Here is a 16,772-nt window from a genome sequence, read left to right as displayed (position 1 = left end):
CAGGACAGTGTTTTGAATATTTATGTTAGGGCTATTTGTGATTTCAGTAACTGAATGAATTTTTGATGTTTATAGTCAAAATAAGTTGAATTGGTTTTAGCTGATCCCTCTGTGCCACGCTGTGGTGTGAAACAGCATTCTGTTTAGTTGTGCCTCCTACATTTATTCCTCCCTCTGAATAATGTAGCTCTCAGCCTTTTCATGCACTGAACAAAGAGCTCGTAGATTTTAAACATGTTGCACCACCATGTAATCCATGTAAATTAAATACATAACTATGCTTTGCTGTATAAAGAAGAAATATCTTAAGTGCACAATATCAGCCCCACATCATTTATACTCAGTAAAAGTCCACTTTAAAGGTCATTTGTTTGCTAACATGTGACAGATTTCCATTTCGGTGTGCAGAAATTCATGCTTAGTTTTGTATTCATACAGTCACCAAGGCCTTACCTGCCTTTCTCTGCACATTAATACAAATAGCTTACTGTCATACAGCAAGGCTATGTATACTTTTTCATAGTAAAACCACACACACGATGTTTCAAGTAATACATTTATGTGAACCTTGAGAGGACTCACGACACTGACAGATTACCTGAGTGAGAATGGATGAGTTTGTGTCTTCTGCAAGTCATTACAGCAGCAGGCTTCTGACCTTCATTCGCTCAATAGCAATAAATGACTTAAGCACGTAGGAGAAAAGGCTTTTCACATTTCACCCACACAATCATGTGAGCACACACTCCCAAAAGAAGATATGCTGTAAAGAGAAAACTGTGAGGGAATGGTAAGGATGAGGTGTGATGTAGCAAGGTATCTGCAAGATTAAAGAAGAAGAACAGAGCAGAAAATGTAACAACATGTTGGGAGGGAAAGGTGATTAGCTGAATTATTAGCTTAATTAACTCAGCGCGAATGGCCCCCGTGTTCTACCAGCCGTGTCTGATAGCTATCTGGAAGTTGCCTCAAATCTTACCGCTCGTTCACTGTCAGGTACACAGAGACACAAACTCGCTTCTCTATACCGACTTTGCAAAATCCACACACAGTCTTCATGTTCATTATTCAGATTAGCCATCAGGCAGCCAAGGTAGCATCTTCCTTTATGTTTAGTTGACATAATTTGCTTCTTCTTCACTTAAACAAGGACCTTAAAGTGTAAGAGCCACAAGTTAAAAAAGAATAACTTTCTAAAGCAAACTGAAGTTAAACGTTTATACCTGTAATTTGTTCTCCCCTCACAGATACCTTACAGATGGCAGCCTTCATCTGTATGCACGGAACACCGGCCGAGCCTCAGATGCAGCTTCTTCTCGAGACGTATCCCAAAGAGGAAGCAAAGAGATGCAGGGTGACATTGACAGGTGAGGATGGAGACTGTCATAGCTGCCTGTTTTTCTGGTGCCTGTTTGATTCATTTGTGGTCCACACCCGGGAGTAGCGCCGGTTTCACACTTTTTGAGATTCATGCAAGCACGTTGTTAATATTCAAATTTGAACACAGCTTTTCACATTCCACTTTTGATTGTTGGCTTTTAGCTGATGTTTTCCTCTCCCGAGCATCTGGCTGTGAATTTGATAGCTTCGTTGTCATTCATTTTCAACCATAGCCAGGTGGGTGTTTGCTAAGACAAACCCACTGGACTGTGCTTTGCAGCCAGTGATGCATGTGCGTGTGAAAAAAAGCAATGTGCTGTGGTCAGAATGGCAGAAAGGTTGGCACCATAGCAACTGCAGCCATATCATATTATACCTGATTGTATCTGTCGGTTAAAGCATTCAGCACAATGAGCATTATGGAGCTAAAAAGCATGAATATCTGGGTATATTACCCAAAACAATTAAAGATATTAGATATCAGTACAAAGATATTAAAGCTAATGGAATATATAGGCTTTTTAGGATACAAACCTAATAGGATATAAAGTCCAGAGAATTGGCAAGTGACTAAGGCTACGTCCACACTAGCGCGGATAGATTTGAAAACGTCGTTTACGTCTGAAAACGCTCCGCGTCCACACTATCGTTTTCAGTCGTTTTCACAGAGTTGTGCGTCCACATTGAAACGGCTGAAAACGCTTACGTTCCAGTCCTGCGCATGCGTGGAATGCAAGAAAATTCGACCTGCCTCATTTCTGTCTGCCATTTATTTACTTTCCGGCTCTTTGAAACGTCATGGCAAAATGTCGAGGAAAAGCACCAAGTTTTTTAAATGGACTAACAATGAGGTGGAGTTGTTGCTGCGAGTAACACAAAAATACAAAGTTGCTAAAACGAGTGAGAAGTAAAGAATTTGAAGAAAAGCTATCTGGAGCATGTACAGACTGATATTAATCTTTAATAGGGCTGTCAGAACTGAGCAAACAAAACAACTGCTGTATAATGCCCTCCACTATTTTAGTTTAATTGGTCACATGACTGCATCATATGACTAATATGCGTGATCGTTTTAGAAAGTCTGCGTTTTTGCTGTCCACACTGCAACGCAAATGTATGCGTTTTCGAGAGCGTTTTGAAAACGCTGCGTTTTCCATGAGCAAAAACGCCATCTCAGTGTGGACGGGAGGCCAAAATGGAGAGAAAACGTTGCGTTTTCAAACGTAAACGCATTAGTGTGGATGTAGCCTAATGCTAAAACGATCTGGATTAAGAGGTTTCAGCTGAAATATATATCGGCTCTGCACCAAACATTCCTGGTTTTTAGATGTGCCTGGCATAAAAACAAAGGGTAAGAAGGAAGTAAGAAATATGTCCTTCAAAGGTTATACAAGTCTTCTGTAACACCATCAGAGATTTAAAGGGGCGAAGGAGGGTTGGCGATCGATTTAAAGCTGTCAGGCTAAGATTGTGATGACAAGCCATCAGAGAGACTGCTGGGAATTGACTGATGCAGTGACATTTCCCAGTGTCACAGCTTCAGCTTCTGTCAAGATTTTAATGAGTGGCAGCGTTTAGTAGTCCTGTGTTTAAAGATTATGATTCTGTTAATGCTACATGTGCATGGTTACACTAGGCAGATTTACACAATGTGACGCATGACTTGCAGATACACGGGTGATATTTTGCTTGTAATATGTATGTTTTCTGTATATGATTCAGTTGTTTTGCAACCCAGGCAGTTTTTCCATTTCTTGGTTATGTGCTCAGCCTCACAAGCTTGTTTGTTACAAGCCAGTCAGTCAAGCCAGTCAGCCCGAGGTGAGTTTGAGGTGGCTGTAGCTCAGGTGGCAGAGCAGGTCAGCCACTAATCAGAAGGTCGGTGGTTTGACCCCAGGCTGCCTCCTGGCTGCATGCCAAATGTCCTTGGGCAAGATACTAACCCCATGTTTGCCTACTGGTGGTGGTCAGAGGGCCCAGTGGCGCCTGTGTCTGGCAGCCTCGCCTCTGTCAGTGCGCCCCAGGGCAGCTGTGGCTACAATGTAGCTTGCTATCGCCAGTGTGTGAATGTGTGTGTGAATGGGTGAATGACTGAATGTAGTGTAAAGCGCTTTGGGGTCCTTAAGGACTAGAAAAGCGCTATACAAATACAGGCCATTTACCATTTATCTGTGATTGGCCAAGCAGCAAAACATACTAGTCCTGACCAGAGGTTCAGAATAGGAGATTAACCTGCCCCATCAGTCTCAAACCGATTGACCTGTCAGATTTGACACTGAGGCAAAAAGATGTCTTAGGATAAGAATAAAAATGAACCAAGCAAACTGCCAAGGCTCAGCTTCACCCTGCATTTTATCTCTGTATTTAAATATTTTTGCCTAAACTGTCTCTCACCTTTCCTTGACTTAAATCCAAAAATGCTCTGCTCTTTTGAACTAAAGTCAGCAGTAGCACTTTGGGCCTCAGGGGCGATGAGGAAATATTGATGCCCGCAGGCTACAGACTCCCAGAAGGAAAAGAATTTGAACTCTGGAACCCTGTTTACTTCATTCCTATCTTCCTTTTCCTTTATGAAATCAAGTACATGTAGGCAAGCATATACACAGAAATGCACAAAATGCATGCCTCTCACGTGTTATTGTCAGTAGCTAGGCTGTCACTTCCCACAGACACATGACGAAACTCAGGGGGCAAATCCATTTCTGAACCAATTGCTCACTCAGCTCTACATTTCAGCCTGGCTTTACCTCTGTGGTACAGCGTGCTTCTCCATAAAACCCCTTGGCTTGAAGTGAAATGAGTAGAGGATAAGGCCCAAGTTTAAATAATTTGTTCACTGACTTAAACAACTTTTTACCTCAGATGTGTAAGCTGGCTTTCTAGGAATGACGAATGCAAGAAAAGTATTTGATCTCGCACGTTTCGTGTCCAGCTATCTTGATTATAACTGCTTAGGAGGTGAACATACTGTATCCATGAAATTCTGCCTGCCCTGTAACTGGCAGCTAGTGTCATGATACCTTTCTGTCTCAAATGTCCGTCCAACTGCTCTTTTCTCCAGGTGAACATACTTGGCTTAAATTACTTGGCTTGGTCATAATTTTAGGTGATAATTAGTGCATTGAATGACTGTTAATATTTCTTCTGCATTTATTATCAAAGTGTTAATCAGATTATATTTTCAATTTAATATGATTTCCAAACTATTACACTCTGTTTTCATTTAACACAGCATCCCAATTATGGAGGAGATTGGGTTTTGACTTTGAGAAATTCTTAGATTGGAGTCTGGAATAATCTGTCTCTGGCTGATAGTTTGATAGTGTAAGTTTACTTTGGAACAAATTATTTGTTCACAAGAGATAACTGTGCATTTATTGTTTGTTTGTTTTTTTTTATCAGCAAGGTAAATAATTTGTGGCCATTAAAATCCCCCCCTCGTCCTTCTCCTTTGGATTTCCTTTCTGTCATAAGTAATAATTGGAAAACTGCACACACAAGGACACACACTTACACTCATGTCTTTTACACCACCTCAAGCATGAGCACGGATACAAAAATGCACATTACTCTCTCTGCAGTTCTGCTGGCAGCGGTAGACAGAGTTCCTCAGAGGCAGAAAGTGGAAGTTGGTCTGTGTACGTAAACTGAGTTCCCACGAGGCTCGTTATGTTTCTTGCTTTTTACAGTCCATAACGGCTCCCCTGGCTGCCATCCATGGCATTTTTATCCCAAACCAACACAGCCCCTCAGGATATGTATCTAAATGACTCATCATGGCTGGCAGGTGACTGAAACCATCTGGGACTAGGACCACGTGGACTTAATGTTTACTGTAGTGGTCATGACATGAGATACTGTATGTGCGCATCTCCATTTCTTTTTAAATGAGCTGTGCCAGTGTGTCTATGTCTTACAAAAAGACAAAAGATTAGAAGAGGAGTTTTATTTTTGAGTGCTTTCATCCTCAGTATTAGGACAGAGCCTAATTTTTAACCAAGTGTCATAGAACACAGTCAATAAGCGTCACACGTACAGCTGCTTTTGATAGTAACTTTATGGTTTCCTGCAGGTGACATTGTGGTTGGAGATATTTCAGGTTTTCCGCATGTCGATTCCAATCCCACTAAACTAATAATCTGAATACTTTAATAGAATTTCTTTGAGATTAGCACAAGAATTCATTGGGACTGTAGGTGAAGATTTTTTTTGTCAAAGGTCAAGGTCACTGTGGAATTAATTAATGACAATTAAGAACATTTTACAGTCAGACAAATTTGGACAAAAGGCGTAAACTGCAACTTGACTGGTTGTCAGAGGCATCCAATCGCAAGGTAGTATTCCAGTGATTTCATCTGTGCTAGAACCGAGTACCCTGGAGCCGACCATCTGCCCGAAAACAGCTGAATGACAAAAGCTCAGATCCCTCTTCTGATCAGTCTGCTTCAAAACAATGCTGAGTTTAGCCTTGGCTAAAAGCACCTGCCTAAAAATACCTTCTTGTTATACAACATAGATGAGCACATGCTCATGGCTCTGCTGTCAAGAAAAGACGCCCAAAGAGAGTGTTTTGACACCAGCAGGCTCCCCGCTCTCAGTAGAGACATGAATAAGTAACAGGGCTTCTCTTTTAGCATCCTGGTGGCTAGAGTGTGTTGCCATCTCTTTCTCGCAGCTGGACTGTGGCAGCTGGCTCTGCGTTTTTTTGGTTGTCTAAAGCTTCGGGGGCTTGGAGACAAGTTTATATGTGTTGAAAGTGTGCTGCGGTTGTGTTGTCCATGCTTCACAAAAGAAAGCTTGTTGGTGTACTACATTTAAGTGTATTTAGGTGTGGGTGTATGTGTGTTTGTGTGCATGTACAGACTTCTCCATATGCCGTGTGTGCTGCTGAGCAGCAGGATTCGGCCTGTCACTCCGTGTAGCAGTGACAGTCGCAGAGAAGCCGCTCTACTTGTCTTTGCTGTCGTAAGCAGTGAAGAGATTTAGAGGAGAAGGTTTTTTTACTACCAATGACAAATGCAGTCATTATATAAGTTTCTCTCATTCATCTCTTCCAGGGGCACCGCTTAGGAAGAATATATTTGTATTGCACCTGAAACTGGAGCATCTCAAAGCTTCTGCTATCTAAGCTTTCTAAAGTCTTCTGGCAACTGTCAGTTTTTCAGACATTTGTCCTTTTCAGTATTTTCACCTCAGTGCACACAGGCTAAACTTAACAAATTGTGACAATTGGGACATGCTTTATCACTGATTTGAGTACCCAACTGTGCCTGGCTCGTGTGTATGTTCATGGAAATGTGCCCTCACTTGTGCAGATGCTTGCATACAGATATATTTCCTCTCAAAAATGGGCAAATTGTGGCCCACACAACCAGACTCTAATTAGCCATCTCTTCATTCAAAGACGCTCGAGGGAAAGTTTCCCTGTTTTTGGATGCTCCGTTTTCCTCCTGTTTCAATTCAATTCAATTCAATTTTATTTATATAGCACCAAATCACAACACAAGTCGCCTCAAGGCGCTTCATAGATACAGAGAAAAACCCAACAATCATATGACCCCCTATGAGCAAGCACTTTGGCGACAGTGGGAAGGAAAAACTCCCTTTTAACAGGAAGAAACCTCCGGCAGAACCAGGCTCAGGGAGGGGCGGGGCCATCTGCTGCGACCGGTTGGGGTGAGAGAAGGAAGACAGGATAAAGACATGCTGTGGAAGAGAGACAGAGGTTAATAACAGATATGATTCAATGCAGAGAGGTCTATTAATACATAGTGAGTGAGAAAGGTGACTGGAAAGGAAAAACTCAATGCATCATGGGAATCCCCCGGCAGCCTACGTCTATTGCAGCATAACTAAGGGAGGATTCAGGGTCACCTGGTCCAGCCCTAACTATATGCTTTAGCAAAAAGGTGTTTCCTATTCTTTGGCATTGATATAAGTGTGTTGTGTGTGCGTGTGTGCGTGTGTGTGTGTGTGTGTGTGTGTGTGTGTGTCTGTGTGTCTGTGTGTGTGTGTATGGCAATAATAACTTTTCTGTGTGGAACTTCAGGAAGCACATGCTGCTAAATGCAAGATGGACATGACATTTCTGATTTTTGGAGTACCATTGAATCCTGGTACCTCGTCTTATCTATGTTCCCAATACATATACACCAGCACACATGTACACATGTCTTTCTTTATATACACACACTATTGCTTACCCACACACATCCCATAAGTCTTACCCTGAACTGACCCCTCACCTCCTAACTGCACCTCAAAACTGTTTCTGGGTTCCACTTTTCCTCACAGTCAAATATGTGTATTTGATCTTCCAATGTATACTCAGCTGATCTGTCAAATGTACAAATATATGTGATTGTGGAATTTGTATAAAATATGTGTGATATGTGATTTAGATATTGAATTTTCCTTATGCAAACTTTGATCAAGATCGGTCTTCTCATCTAGGGGGAAATAAGGAACACACATACATAAAATCTTTATAGTATGATGATTGATTACCCTTAGAAAAGTGGTCCAAAGGCATAATGTTTCATAATGATATTTCAGTTTAAACATGGATAAAAAAGGATATTAATTTCCTGCAGATTTGGTTGTTGAACTAGTGCAATGATGCTGGAGAAGACTAGCTGTTAGCCTCCTTGTATACCTGTGCTGTTAGACCAGCAGGAGGAGAAAGATCTCAAGGATAAAACTAGGTCTGAATAGGCCTATGCTACTGTATATAGCATAGCCTATAGCACGAGATAAAAGAAGAAAGTATCCAGCATCCAGGAAGTATGAACACTTTAAAAAATGTATTTTCATTTCACTGAGACTTAAACAAAAAAGAACATGTTTAAACTACAATTCTAATAGGTAAAAATCAGAAGTTAAATCAAAATAATATTTAGAATAGACCTGTTCAAAATGCCAGATATACACTAGATGAAAAGCTCTCTTTTCCAATTACTGACGAGAATTGTACCAAATAGACATTAAGCCTGGTCACTAATTAACCAAATACATTTATACCTGAATTCATTTAGCAAACCGTTAGTAAATTCTTAATTCCAGAGATCATGAAAACCGATTAAACTGATCAAACATAGAACATCATTCCAATCTTATCCAGTTAAAAGGTTTCAGAATTTATTTGAATATCACGTTTCCTGTTTTATATCCACGTGGACATCGTTTGATGGACTGACCTCAATGTCTTTCATGTATTCTGTTGTATGGGTGCAGAAAATGTGCATGATGTTCATGTGAAAGACCACCAAGCATCTCCATGCCTTCACTGACAACTCCATGCTGCAGCACATGGAAGTTAACTCTTACTTGTAAAACTGCTTATCAAATTTGGTTACTCCTCAACTGAAAATGCTAAATTAGTTTCAACCCCCTGGCTATAACTACGATTAATGTGAAAACACCATAGCATAAAGATAGGCCTGATTAAATATACTCCTGCTAAACCCTCACTATCCTATAAATGTTCAGTCATGTATTAGAATTTAAATGTGCTGATACCTCATAGAGGCGTTAGGCCCTTTAAGAAAGTATGTTCCTGCCATTACTAATTAATACGATATTTAAATATAGAAATGTTTCAACTTGATTGAAGACAATTAGCGTGCACAGGGGTTCATCTTTTGGTTAGTTAAGTGGCAGCAGGGACGCACTGGAGATGCCCCTGGTTCCATACGGAGGAGAACTATCCACCTGGCCTCATCAGCGTGGACTTGTGGGTGACAAGGATGAGGGGATATTACTGAGTGAGGTCAGGCTTGCCCTGTCTATTTCTCTCATTGATGACACGTCCCATATGGTCAAGTTCTGCTTCAGTTCATCTGGGTCATCTGAGCATCCATACCTGCCTGGGACTGAAAGTGATTAAGGCTGGGGGGAGTGGCTGATTCAGTCACCCGCCCTTTTGGTCTTATTCTTCATCAGACATAAGAGCAAAAGCATAAAATTATTTATGAGCTATTATTACCCTTTCCCATGGTATGATTTGACAAAATAGTTCTGATTTGCATCAGATGATGCTGAGCTCTGGTGTGTATTGCAATTGATGTCTGTCCATCATAAGTAAATTATGTGATCAATTTAGGAGGGGATAGTTAACATGCAATCATGAATCCTTTATTTCCTTTACTTTTTCTTCTCTCAGGGTATGGTGTATGCACTTTCTTACTTTCTGTTCATGCAGTTTTTCTAGACTTTTAGTGATCTTAGGTCTGAGTGATTTGACTTATGAAAAACTGTGACGACACAGTGCTGACTCACATTACACTGACATGAAGTGGCATGAGAGAATCATGTCCTGTAACAGTGTGTTACGTACGCTCAGAAGATGTCACAGATGAGGACAGTTTTTGGATTCTTGATGCCTGTGTGGTAACCAGGCATTCACAGGCTGTGTTGATAACTAATTTTATGATGACAGTGTGAGCTTCCTGTGACATTCAACACCAATAATAGAGACTCCATGTAGGTGTTCCTTAAATGCTTATTTGTGTGTGTCCAGCTGTACCGTAACCCACATGCTTGAATAGATGTAATACAACTCAGGAAGAAAAAAGGAAGGAGAGCCATTGATTTTAACTGTACAGTGATTTAGAGCTGTATTAGAAAGAAAGAAATTTCATCCATTACCAGCAATGGTCCAAATGTGTTTCGAGTGTTAACGCTCTGCTGATTTTAAAACTTTTAATTGAATAAGTTTCTCTAGTTAAAGTGCCATGTTTACAAAAGAGAAGCAAGCAGCTTATTTGACTGTTGATGCGGACCATGTTCCACTGAGAGTTTACTTGGATTGGGAATTTGTTCAAAACACTGAATTGTCTGCATGTTTTTCAGAAGAGATTTGTGATGAAACTAAAAAAGAAAAAACAGAACTTGAAGTGACAGCATCAGATTTATTCTTTCCTTTTTGGGGTGTCTCGTGTTGTTTAAGAGGATCGATTTAAGAAATGTTTAATTACATTTTTGAGTTTAGACTTTTCGGCCAATCCAGATTTGTTCAACAGTCGGTCTGCTGTAAATAGGTGGATTACAAGGTAATGTTGGATAGATTTTAGGATGAATAGACCACAGGGGCATTTGCCTCGGGTTCATCAATTCATTTGGTTAAATATTTCCAAGTATATGACTCCATTCATCATCTGACAGGCCTAATGAGTTAGTGAAGATAAGAATCAACAAAGCTGCTGTCATTGTTAATTCACTTTACTGCCATGGAGCCTGACTCTGTTGTGGATTATGAAATCGTAATCTTGTTAAATGACGAGTGTTGCGGTATAATTACAGCAAAACAGCATTTACAAAGCCTTTAAACCTATTACTGTTTGTGTCCCAAATTAGGTATCATCAGACTTCAGATTGAATACATAATTCTGTTTTTAACCATCTGATAGAGACGAAAATCAACAAATCTAAATATCTAAATAAAACGCTGACTGTTTAGTCTTTATCATTCCGGGTGACTGTTGTACTAACTAGTTACGTTTTTAGTCCTCAATTGTGGCAAACCATGTCAAGTCTGTCTCCACACGATTGGGTGTCAGCGGCTGATTGTTTATTCTGGCGAAACGCAGAGATCAGAGCTGGTCAGATGCAAACCTCAGCTGAGGGGCTTTGGAGAGCTGACACTGTGCTGCCACTGTCTATCAAGTTTTACTGCTGTAATCCCAGGAATACAAAGGATTTTCTGTTCCAGAAGTGCAGAGGATGCTAGGTTTGGTTTGCCAAGTCACCTGTCAGACAGAGCAGAGGCAGACGGTGGCTGTGTGACCCACCGATGCCCTGCTGCTTCTAGGGCTCATTTAAAACACACCTTTTTTTCCTTGCTTTTATTTGCTGTGTGAGTTCAATGTCATTGTAATGAGTACTAGGTGGCATTACTCTTTTGTTGATGCCTTTATTTCCCACAGTACAGCTCAGAAAATAACATTTCTGAAATATCCATGCGTCACTCTCAAAACTAGGTTTGGTGTCAACGTTGGTACAGACGCAGCATCTCCACCTACAGTCAGTCAAAATAGGTGGACTGTCGTTACACAACATACAGTTTGGTCATTTGCAGTAAAACCATACATAGTATATTTTTAACAGCATTATTTTTATAGACAAAGCCTGAAGTCCTGACAGTCAAGCTGCTTCTCCCCTTGATTTCTGAACTTTCTGTGTTTAATAATAAATACAATTAAATCTGAGGGTCCCATATATTTTTCAGGGCACTTTTAAATATTGAGTGAATAGGATCTTAAAAAAAGAAATAGGTTCAGATGTTAGGGTCCCCGCCTGCAAATAATGTCAAAGGTTACGTATGCTGAAAATCATAAGAATTACTTTAATCCACATTATAATTTATAATTAAAACCTCACCCTTAAACAGTAAAGATACACAGGTTTCTAAAGTGCTGCTAAGCTTCACGCATACAGAATAATTCATTAACAGCCACATTTTAATGGGATTTCTGGAATGAAATTGAACTTTTGGTATATCTTCATCCATTGTGTGTTTCCTTGTGCTAGCAACCTGACTGCTAGCCTACAGAAAAAACAAACAGTTCCTGTTACTTGTGCTGGATGGTGAATAAGCTTCCGATGCCTCCCTATTTGGAAGTTGAGTGATATTTACAAACTAAAGAAATATGTTAAATTTATAGTGATATAATCTGTGCTGCACGGTGCAGAAGTAGAGGGCTGAGAGTAAGACATCTGAGAGACTGGATGCTCACCCATTGTTGATGTAGAGATTAAGATCCCTCACCACCTGCTCTGAATCTGGCAGTAAGTCTGATGTCCCTTTTTTCTCCTCACAGATGGACTCCTCCATTTTATCCAATCAAATCCTCACATGGCTAAATTTATCATCCTGGTACCTAAGCAAACCAGCATCATAGATTATGCACGGAGCTGTTAAATGAGCCTCTAATGTCATCCTACAGAAGAGATGAGGAGCAGACTTTGGAGGTCTCCCATGATGCTCTTGATTATTATCAGTGTAATTTGACTGATTATTTGGTCTGGGGTGTTTCCAATGAACTGAGGTGATGTGTTTTAGTTGGTGTGTTTTGTCTAGTGTCAGTCCAAAACCCAAACATTTCTTAACAGTATGCTATTGTAGTTTATTGCTCACATTTTCTTCAGAAAATACAAAAATGCTGCTGACTTACCGTCACATGACATACTGTATTTGTTTGTATAGAGCTTTAAATCATATTTTAGTGAAGTTTCCAGCTTCAGGCCAGTGGAGGAGGAGGAGGCTGATGGTTGGACCAACTGTGGCTTATGCGGGTTATTTGTTTGCATTTGCCAGCAGCTTGCCATAGACTTGAACAAACCCCTGCTGGGATGTATTAGCCTGCTGTAAACCCCACGGTGCTGAACAGCTAAAGACTTTGTTGTTGTTTTTGACTGCATTGCAGTAGGACGTCCGGACGCATTAACCAGCCAGGCCAGGCACTGCTGTTGTCCTGCTGGCTCACTGCTTAGCAGCAGACATATTTCCAGCCCATCCCTCCAAGGTCACCCTGCTCCTTCCTTTAATTGAGTTGTGTCGAGGTGAATTGGATTCCACAGTCAGTGCTGGATCTGATTGTTAAGTTTGTTTGCTTTTTTTCTGGGACATTTCTTATTTTAAGTAAATGCTGCTTGACTTCTCTTTCCCACCACAGCAACCAGCATCCAGTTCACTTTTACTTCTCCCTGATAAAGTACATTTCTGCCATCAGTGAATGGAAGTTCACTGGTGAAAAGAAATAAGCTCTATAGTTTTTCTTTGCCTAAGAATCAAAGAGGGGAGTCGTGAATCTGTCTAATTATATCCCAACGCAACGCTGTGTGGACAGTCATTGCTGAGCATCTCACGCATTATTCATGAGGTCACTTCCAGTCAGAGGCTTTTACCAAAGACAGAACAAATTCTGCTCTGCAGCAAAGACCTTCCTCTTTGATTTGACTCTATTCTGCATTGTCATCCTCATTTAATTAACCCTTAGTAACCCCCTGCTGACGACATGTCTTCCTGGCACTCCTTGGCTGACAGAGGCCCATCCTGGTTGGGAGGGGAGACGAAGAGAGAGGAGGGGGAGCTGGCAGTAGCAGTGGGTAAAAGTGGAAGACTGAGTGACTCCTTTGCTCCTCTCTCTCTCTCTCTTGTTTCCATTTCCTCTCTTGACTCCCAGTCGAGCCACAGCTCCTAGCTTCTCTGCTAGGTGGGGTTTTGCCTCTTGGTAGTGTAGGTGTGGTATTGAACAAAGTAGAACTCTTCTTTGATAAAACAACAGACAGCACCCAACCCATGGGAGGTAAGTTGATGGCAAAGCTGGAAACTGCTCTATACCTAAGCTCTGTTTTGAACCTGTGAACACTGTCTTGTGTGTTTTGAGCGCCGTCATATTGTACAGTTTGTTCTGATAGCTCGGCTCTGTAAGTACTCCATCCGAGGAGAAAATGAGCCTATTGCTTGCAAATCATTTCAAGTCTATGACTTGCATTTCTTAATGTTTTTTTAAGTCTTACTGCAGGAGCTCAGTGGCATTAATTTGGATTAGTCTCTATGCAAATGAGTGCTTTCCATTTACATTATTTAAGTCTCTACATTTGTCCTAAGAGGTATTTACTGTTTCAAAGACAATCCACTCCACTGTTTTAGACTCAATTAAAATGCTGCTCATCAGGTTTGATTTTTATCTCTGAATGTTTTTTATTGTTTGGTCGTCTGAGGTAATCGTTGTGTTCATGTCACTTCAATTTCCTGTTTATCCTCGTCATTTAAATGACTGTCTTAGTATTGTTTTTTTCTTTTGACAAATCTTTCTTTTAGCTGAAAACATAAAAATGAACACACTTAAATGTGTTCAATGTGACAAACTTACGTGTTTTTCTTTCCTGATTTGTTACATAAGAGGTCCTCTGAGGAAATGTTACATTCTTTCATCTGTACGATACCAATTTAATACTTTTCAGTACTACCGCCTCCAAATATTTATTAAAGTACTCATCAAAATCACGCTTATCACCAAGATAAAGTGTAATCCCGAGTGCTAGCCTTTGCTCACGTCGCTAATAGCATTTCTCCTCTGGGCTGTGGAAGGAACAAGACCAGCTGTATTGAATATTGCATGAGATGATGTTTGCATGGTTGAATGGAGCCCTTCAATGCATTCACAGCATGGAGGTACCTTGCGAAAATCAAAGATTTACAGTAGAATCTGCAGTGAAATAAAAACATCAGTCCAGCAGGTAGCTGTCTTTAGCTCATGAGCACTTTTTACTCAAGCTCCTTTTGGGTCAGCAGGTGCCTTGTTAATGTCCTTTTTGTAGATTTTCCATGCTGAGATTTCCCCAGCAGGTCCCGGGGACTTAAAAATGGGCCAAACCTTTTTATAGCACTAGTTACCTTACAGCTCGATACCACTGAATCTGTCCTATACTGACTTATAACAAGTTGCACTATGTAGGACATTACAGCTGGAGACGTCACAGCATCACGAGGGAAGTCGCATGTTTTTACACTATGACTTGATTCACACCATCTTCTCATTTTACTGCCTTGCTTTTGAAATAAGGGAGAGAAGCCAGTATCTCCACTCAAGTAGTCTGTTCTGTACATTGTGACTTATTGTTAATTTAAGAAGCTGTGACACAGAAGTCCGACCCGCCTGCCTCCTGCTGTTGGGTTACTGAGTTCGTCTGTGCCATTTTTAAGGATACCACTCTCTCCAGTAGGAGATGCTGTGACGTGCAAGTCTGAGAGGAGGAGCTTGGTTAGTCAGAGTTCTGCCAGTTTCAGGGAGTCATCCTGATAAAATATTCAGCCCCTTACAGTCAGCCAGGCTCTAAAGCGGAGGAGGAGAATGTATTGTTGTTTTCTTTTTGTATTATCAACACTTTATCCCAGGAAGTTCCACAGAGCGTGGATGCTGCTCTGCAGCAGTCCCCAGCCAAATCACACAAACCAAGACCAGTCTTCCATTACTGTTCACTGAGCTCAACTAACACTGAAGCTCCAGTAATAGGAGTCTTCTCTGAGCTCTGTGCAGGATATGGGGGACCTGATCAATACCGGTGCTCAGCTGTTACCTGAATTTGTGCTGAGATATCTGGAACTTATTTTCCTTTGTTTTGTTCAGTATATTTTGTGTGATTAGAATCCCAAAATATCGTCTTGTTTATTCCAAGAATTCTCTATTTTTCTCCAAATATAGCACCAACATTAGCAACACTGTCTCACTAAAGAAAGATGCTGCCATTGCTCATTATACTGTTTAACATAAATTGGTTGAAGATGGATTTTTAAAGAAGTGGATGATAAAGATATTGAACATCTGCATTTTGTAGTTATGCATGCAGCAATAATTCAGCGTGATTCAGAGTTAATTATGTAAAAAGTCATTCAGTCGTTCCCCGACCGTTCAGAAAAATTCCTCACAAAGATGATTTTTAATTTTACATTAGAGAGGCCACCAAAGAATGAAAGGGCAATCTGTTGTTACCAGGGGACCAGTGCAAAATAAGTCTTATTTTGAAGTCAGTGAGCTTTTTCACTGCCATCTGCCTTTGCTTACTTATTATGATGATAGAGTTTCCCACTGCTGTTTCACCATTCCCTCGTTTGTATTTTGTAACTGCTCAGCACTTGATTTATCGAGTCCAGTTAATCTCAGTTTGGAGGAAATTGCTAACAGTGTGTAAACAGAGAAGGTTTGAAAGAAGCTTGAATGATGTTTGGTGTGCAAAACCATCTGTCTTTGATCTCTGCTTATCCTGTCTTAAAAATAGGTCTTCCTCTGAGAATTTAATGTTCAGCTTTTCATATCAATAATTTTAAGTTTAATTAGACATAAAAGACAGCTTTCTGTGTTTCTGCTAACAAAAATGTTTTTTTGGCGGGGGTTTTAATTTGGAGGGCTCCCAAGTTCATTTGGAGGTTTAAGTTAGACTCCATCTGCCCCTGTTGTCTGTCACGCTGAGGAAGGCTGGTCTCACAGGAAGCAGCAGTGTGCGGCGTAACTCCCCCTGTCACTTTTGTAGTTTGTGAGACAAGCTGTGCTGAGCAAAGGGGTAACTTTAAATCAGATCATGAAGGTGACCTGGCAGCCTGTCACCACCAAAATTTTAAATGCATCTTAAAACCAGAACAAACCTGTACAGTTACCCTGGACACTCATCCAGTGAAAGGTAAGCCGCAGTATCAGCTTAAGAGGAAAAGATTAAAGCAAAGCAAGCCAGGCATGTTTCACTGCCATTGATCGAGCTTTGTTTGTAAAAGTCTGGCATGTGCAGAAACACACTGAGTGCAACACTTGGTTTGACTTGTGTTTGATATTAGAAGCTCACTCTCAGTGCTCAACAGCAGCTTCTTTTTTGTTGAATAGCTCCTCTAAAGCTGG

General features: G+C 40.7%; 1 protein-coding gene across 8 annotated transcripts in view; it reads left to right on the top strand.

The window, feature by feature from the left end:
- The window catches only part of nav3 (neuron navigator 3), a 402,370-nt gene that overhangs the window by 346,081 nt on the left and 39,517 nt on the right, over positions 1–16,772 (top strand). For all 8 annotated transcript variants that reach the window (XM_084911103.1, XM_084911104.1, XM_084911106.1 and 5 more), the window contains one exon: positions 1,248–1,367. In XM_084911103.1, the coding sequence (XP_084767229.1) occupies positions 1,248–1,367 (120 nt within the window). The remainder of the gene's footprint in view (positions 1–1,247; positions 1,368–16,772) is intronic.

The sequence above is a fragment of the Perissodus microlepis genome, chromosome 17, assembly GCF_051167445.1.
Source record: "Perissodus microlepis isolate ML-2025 ecotype Zambia chromosome 17, ASM5116744v1, whole genome shotgun sequence".
Classification (NCBI taxonomy): domain Eukaryota; kingdom Metazoa; phylum Chordata; class Actinopteri; order Cichliformes; family Cichlidae; genus Perissodus; species Perissodus microlepis.
The sequence above is the reverse complement of the archived record's forward strand: the minus strand, read 5'-3'. Positions and strand labels throughout refer to the sequence as shown.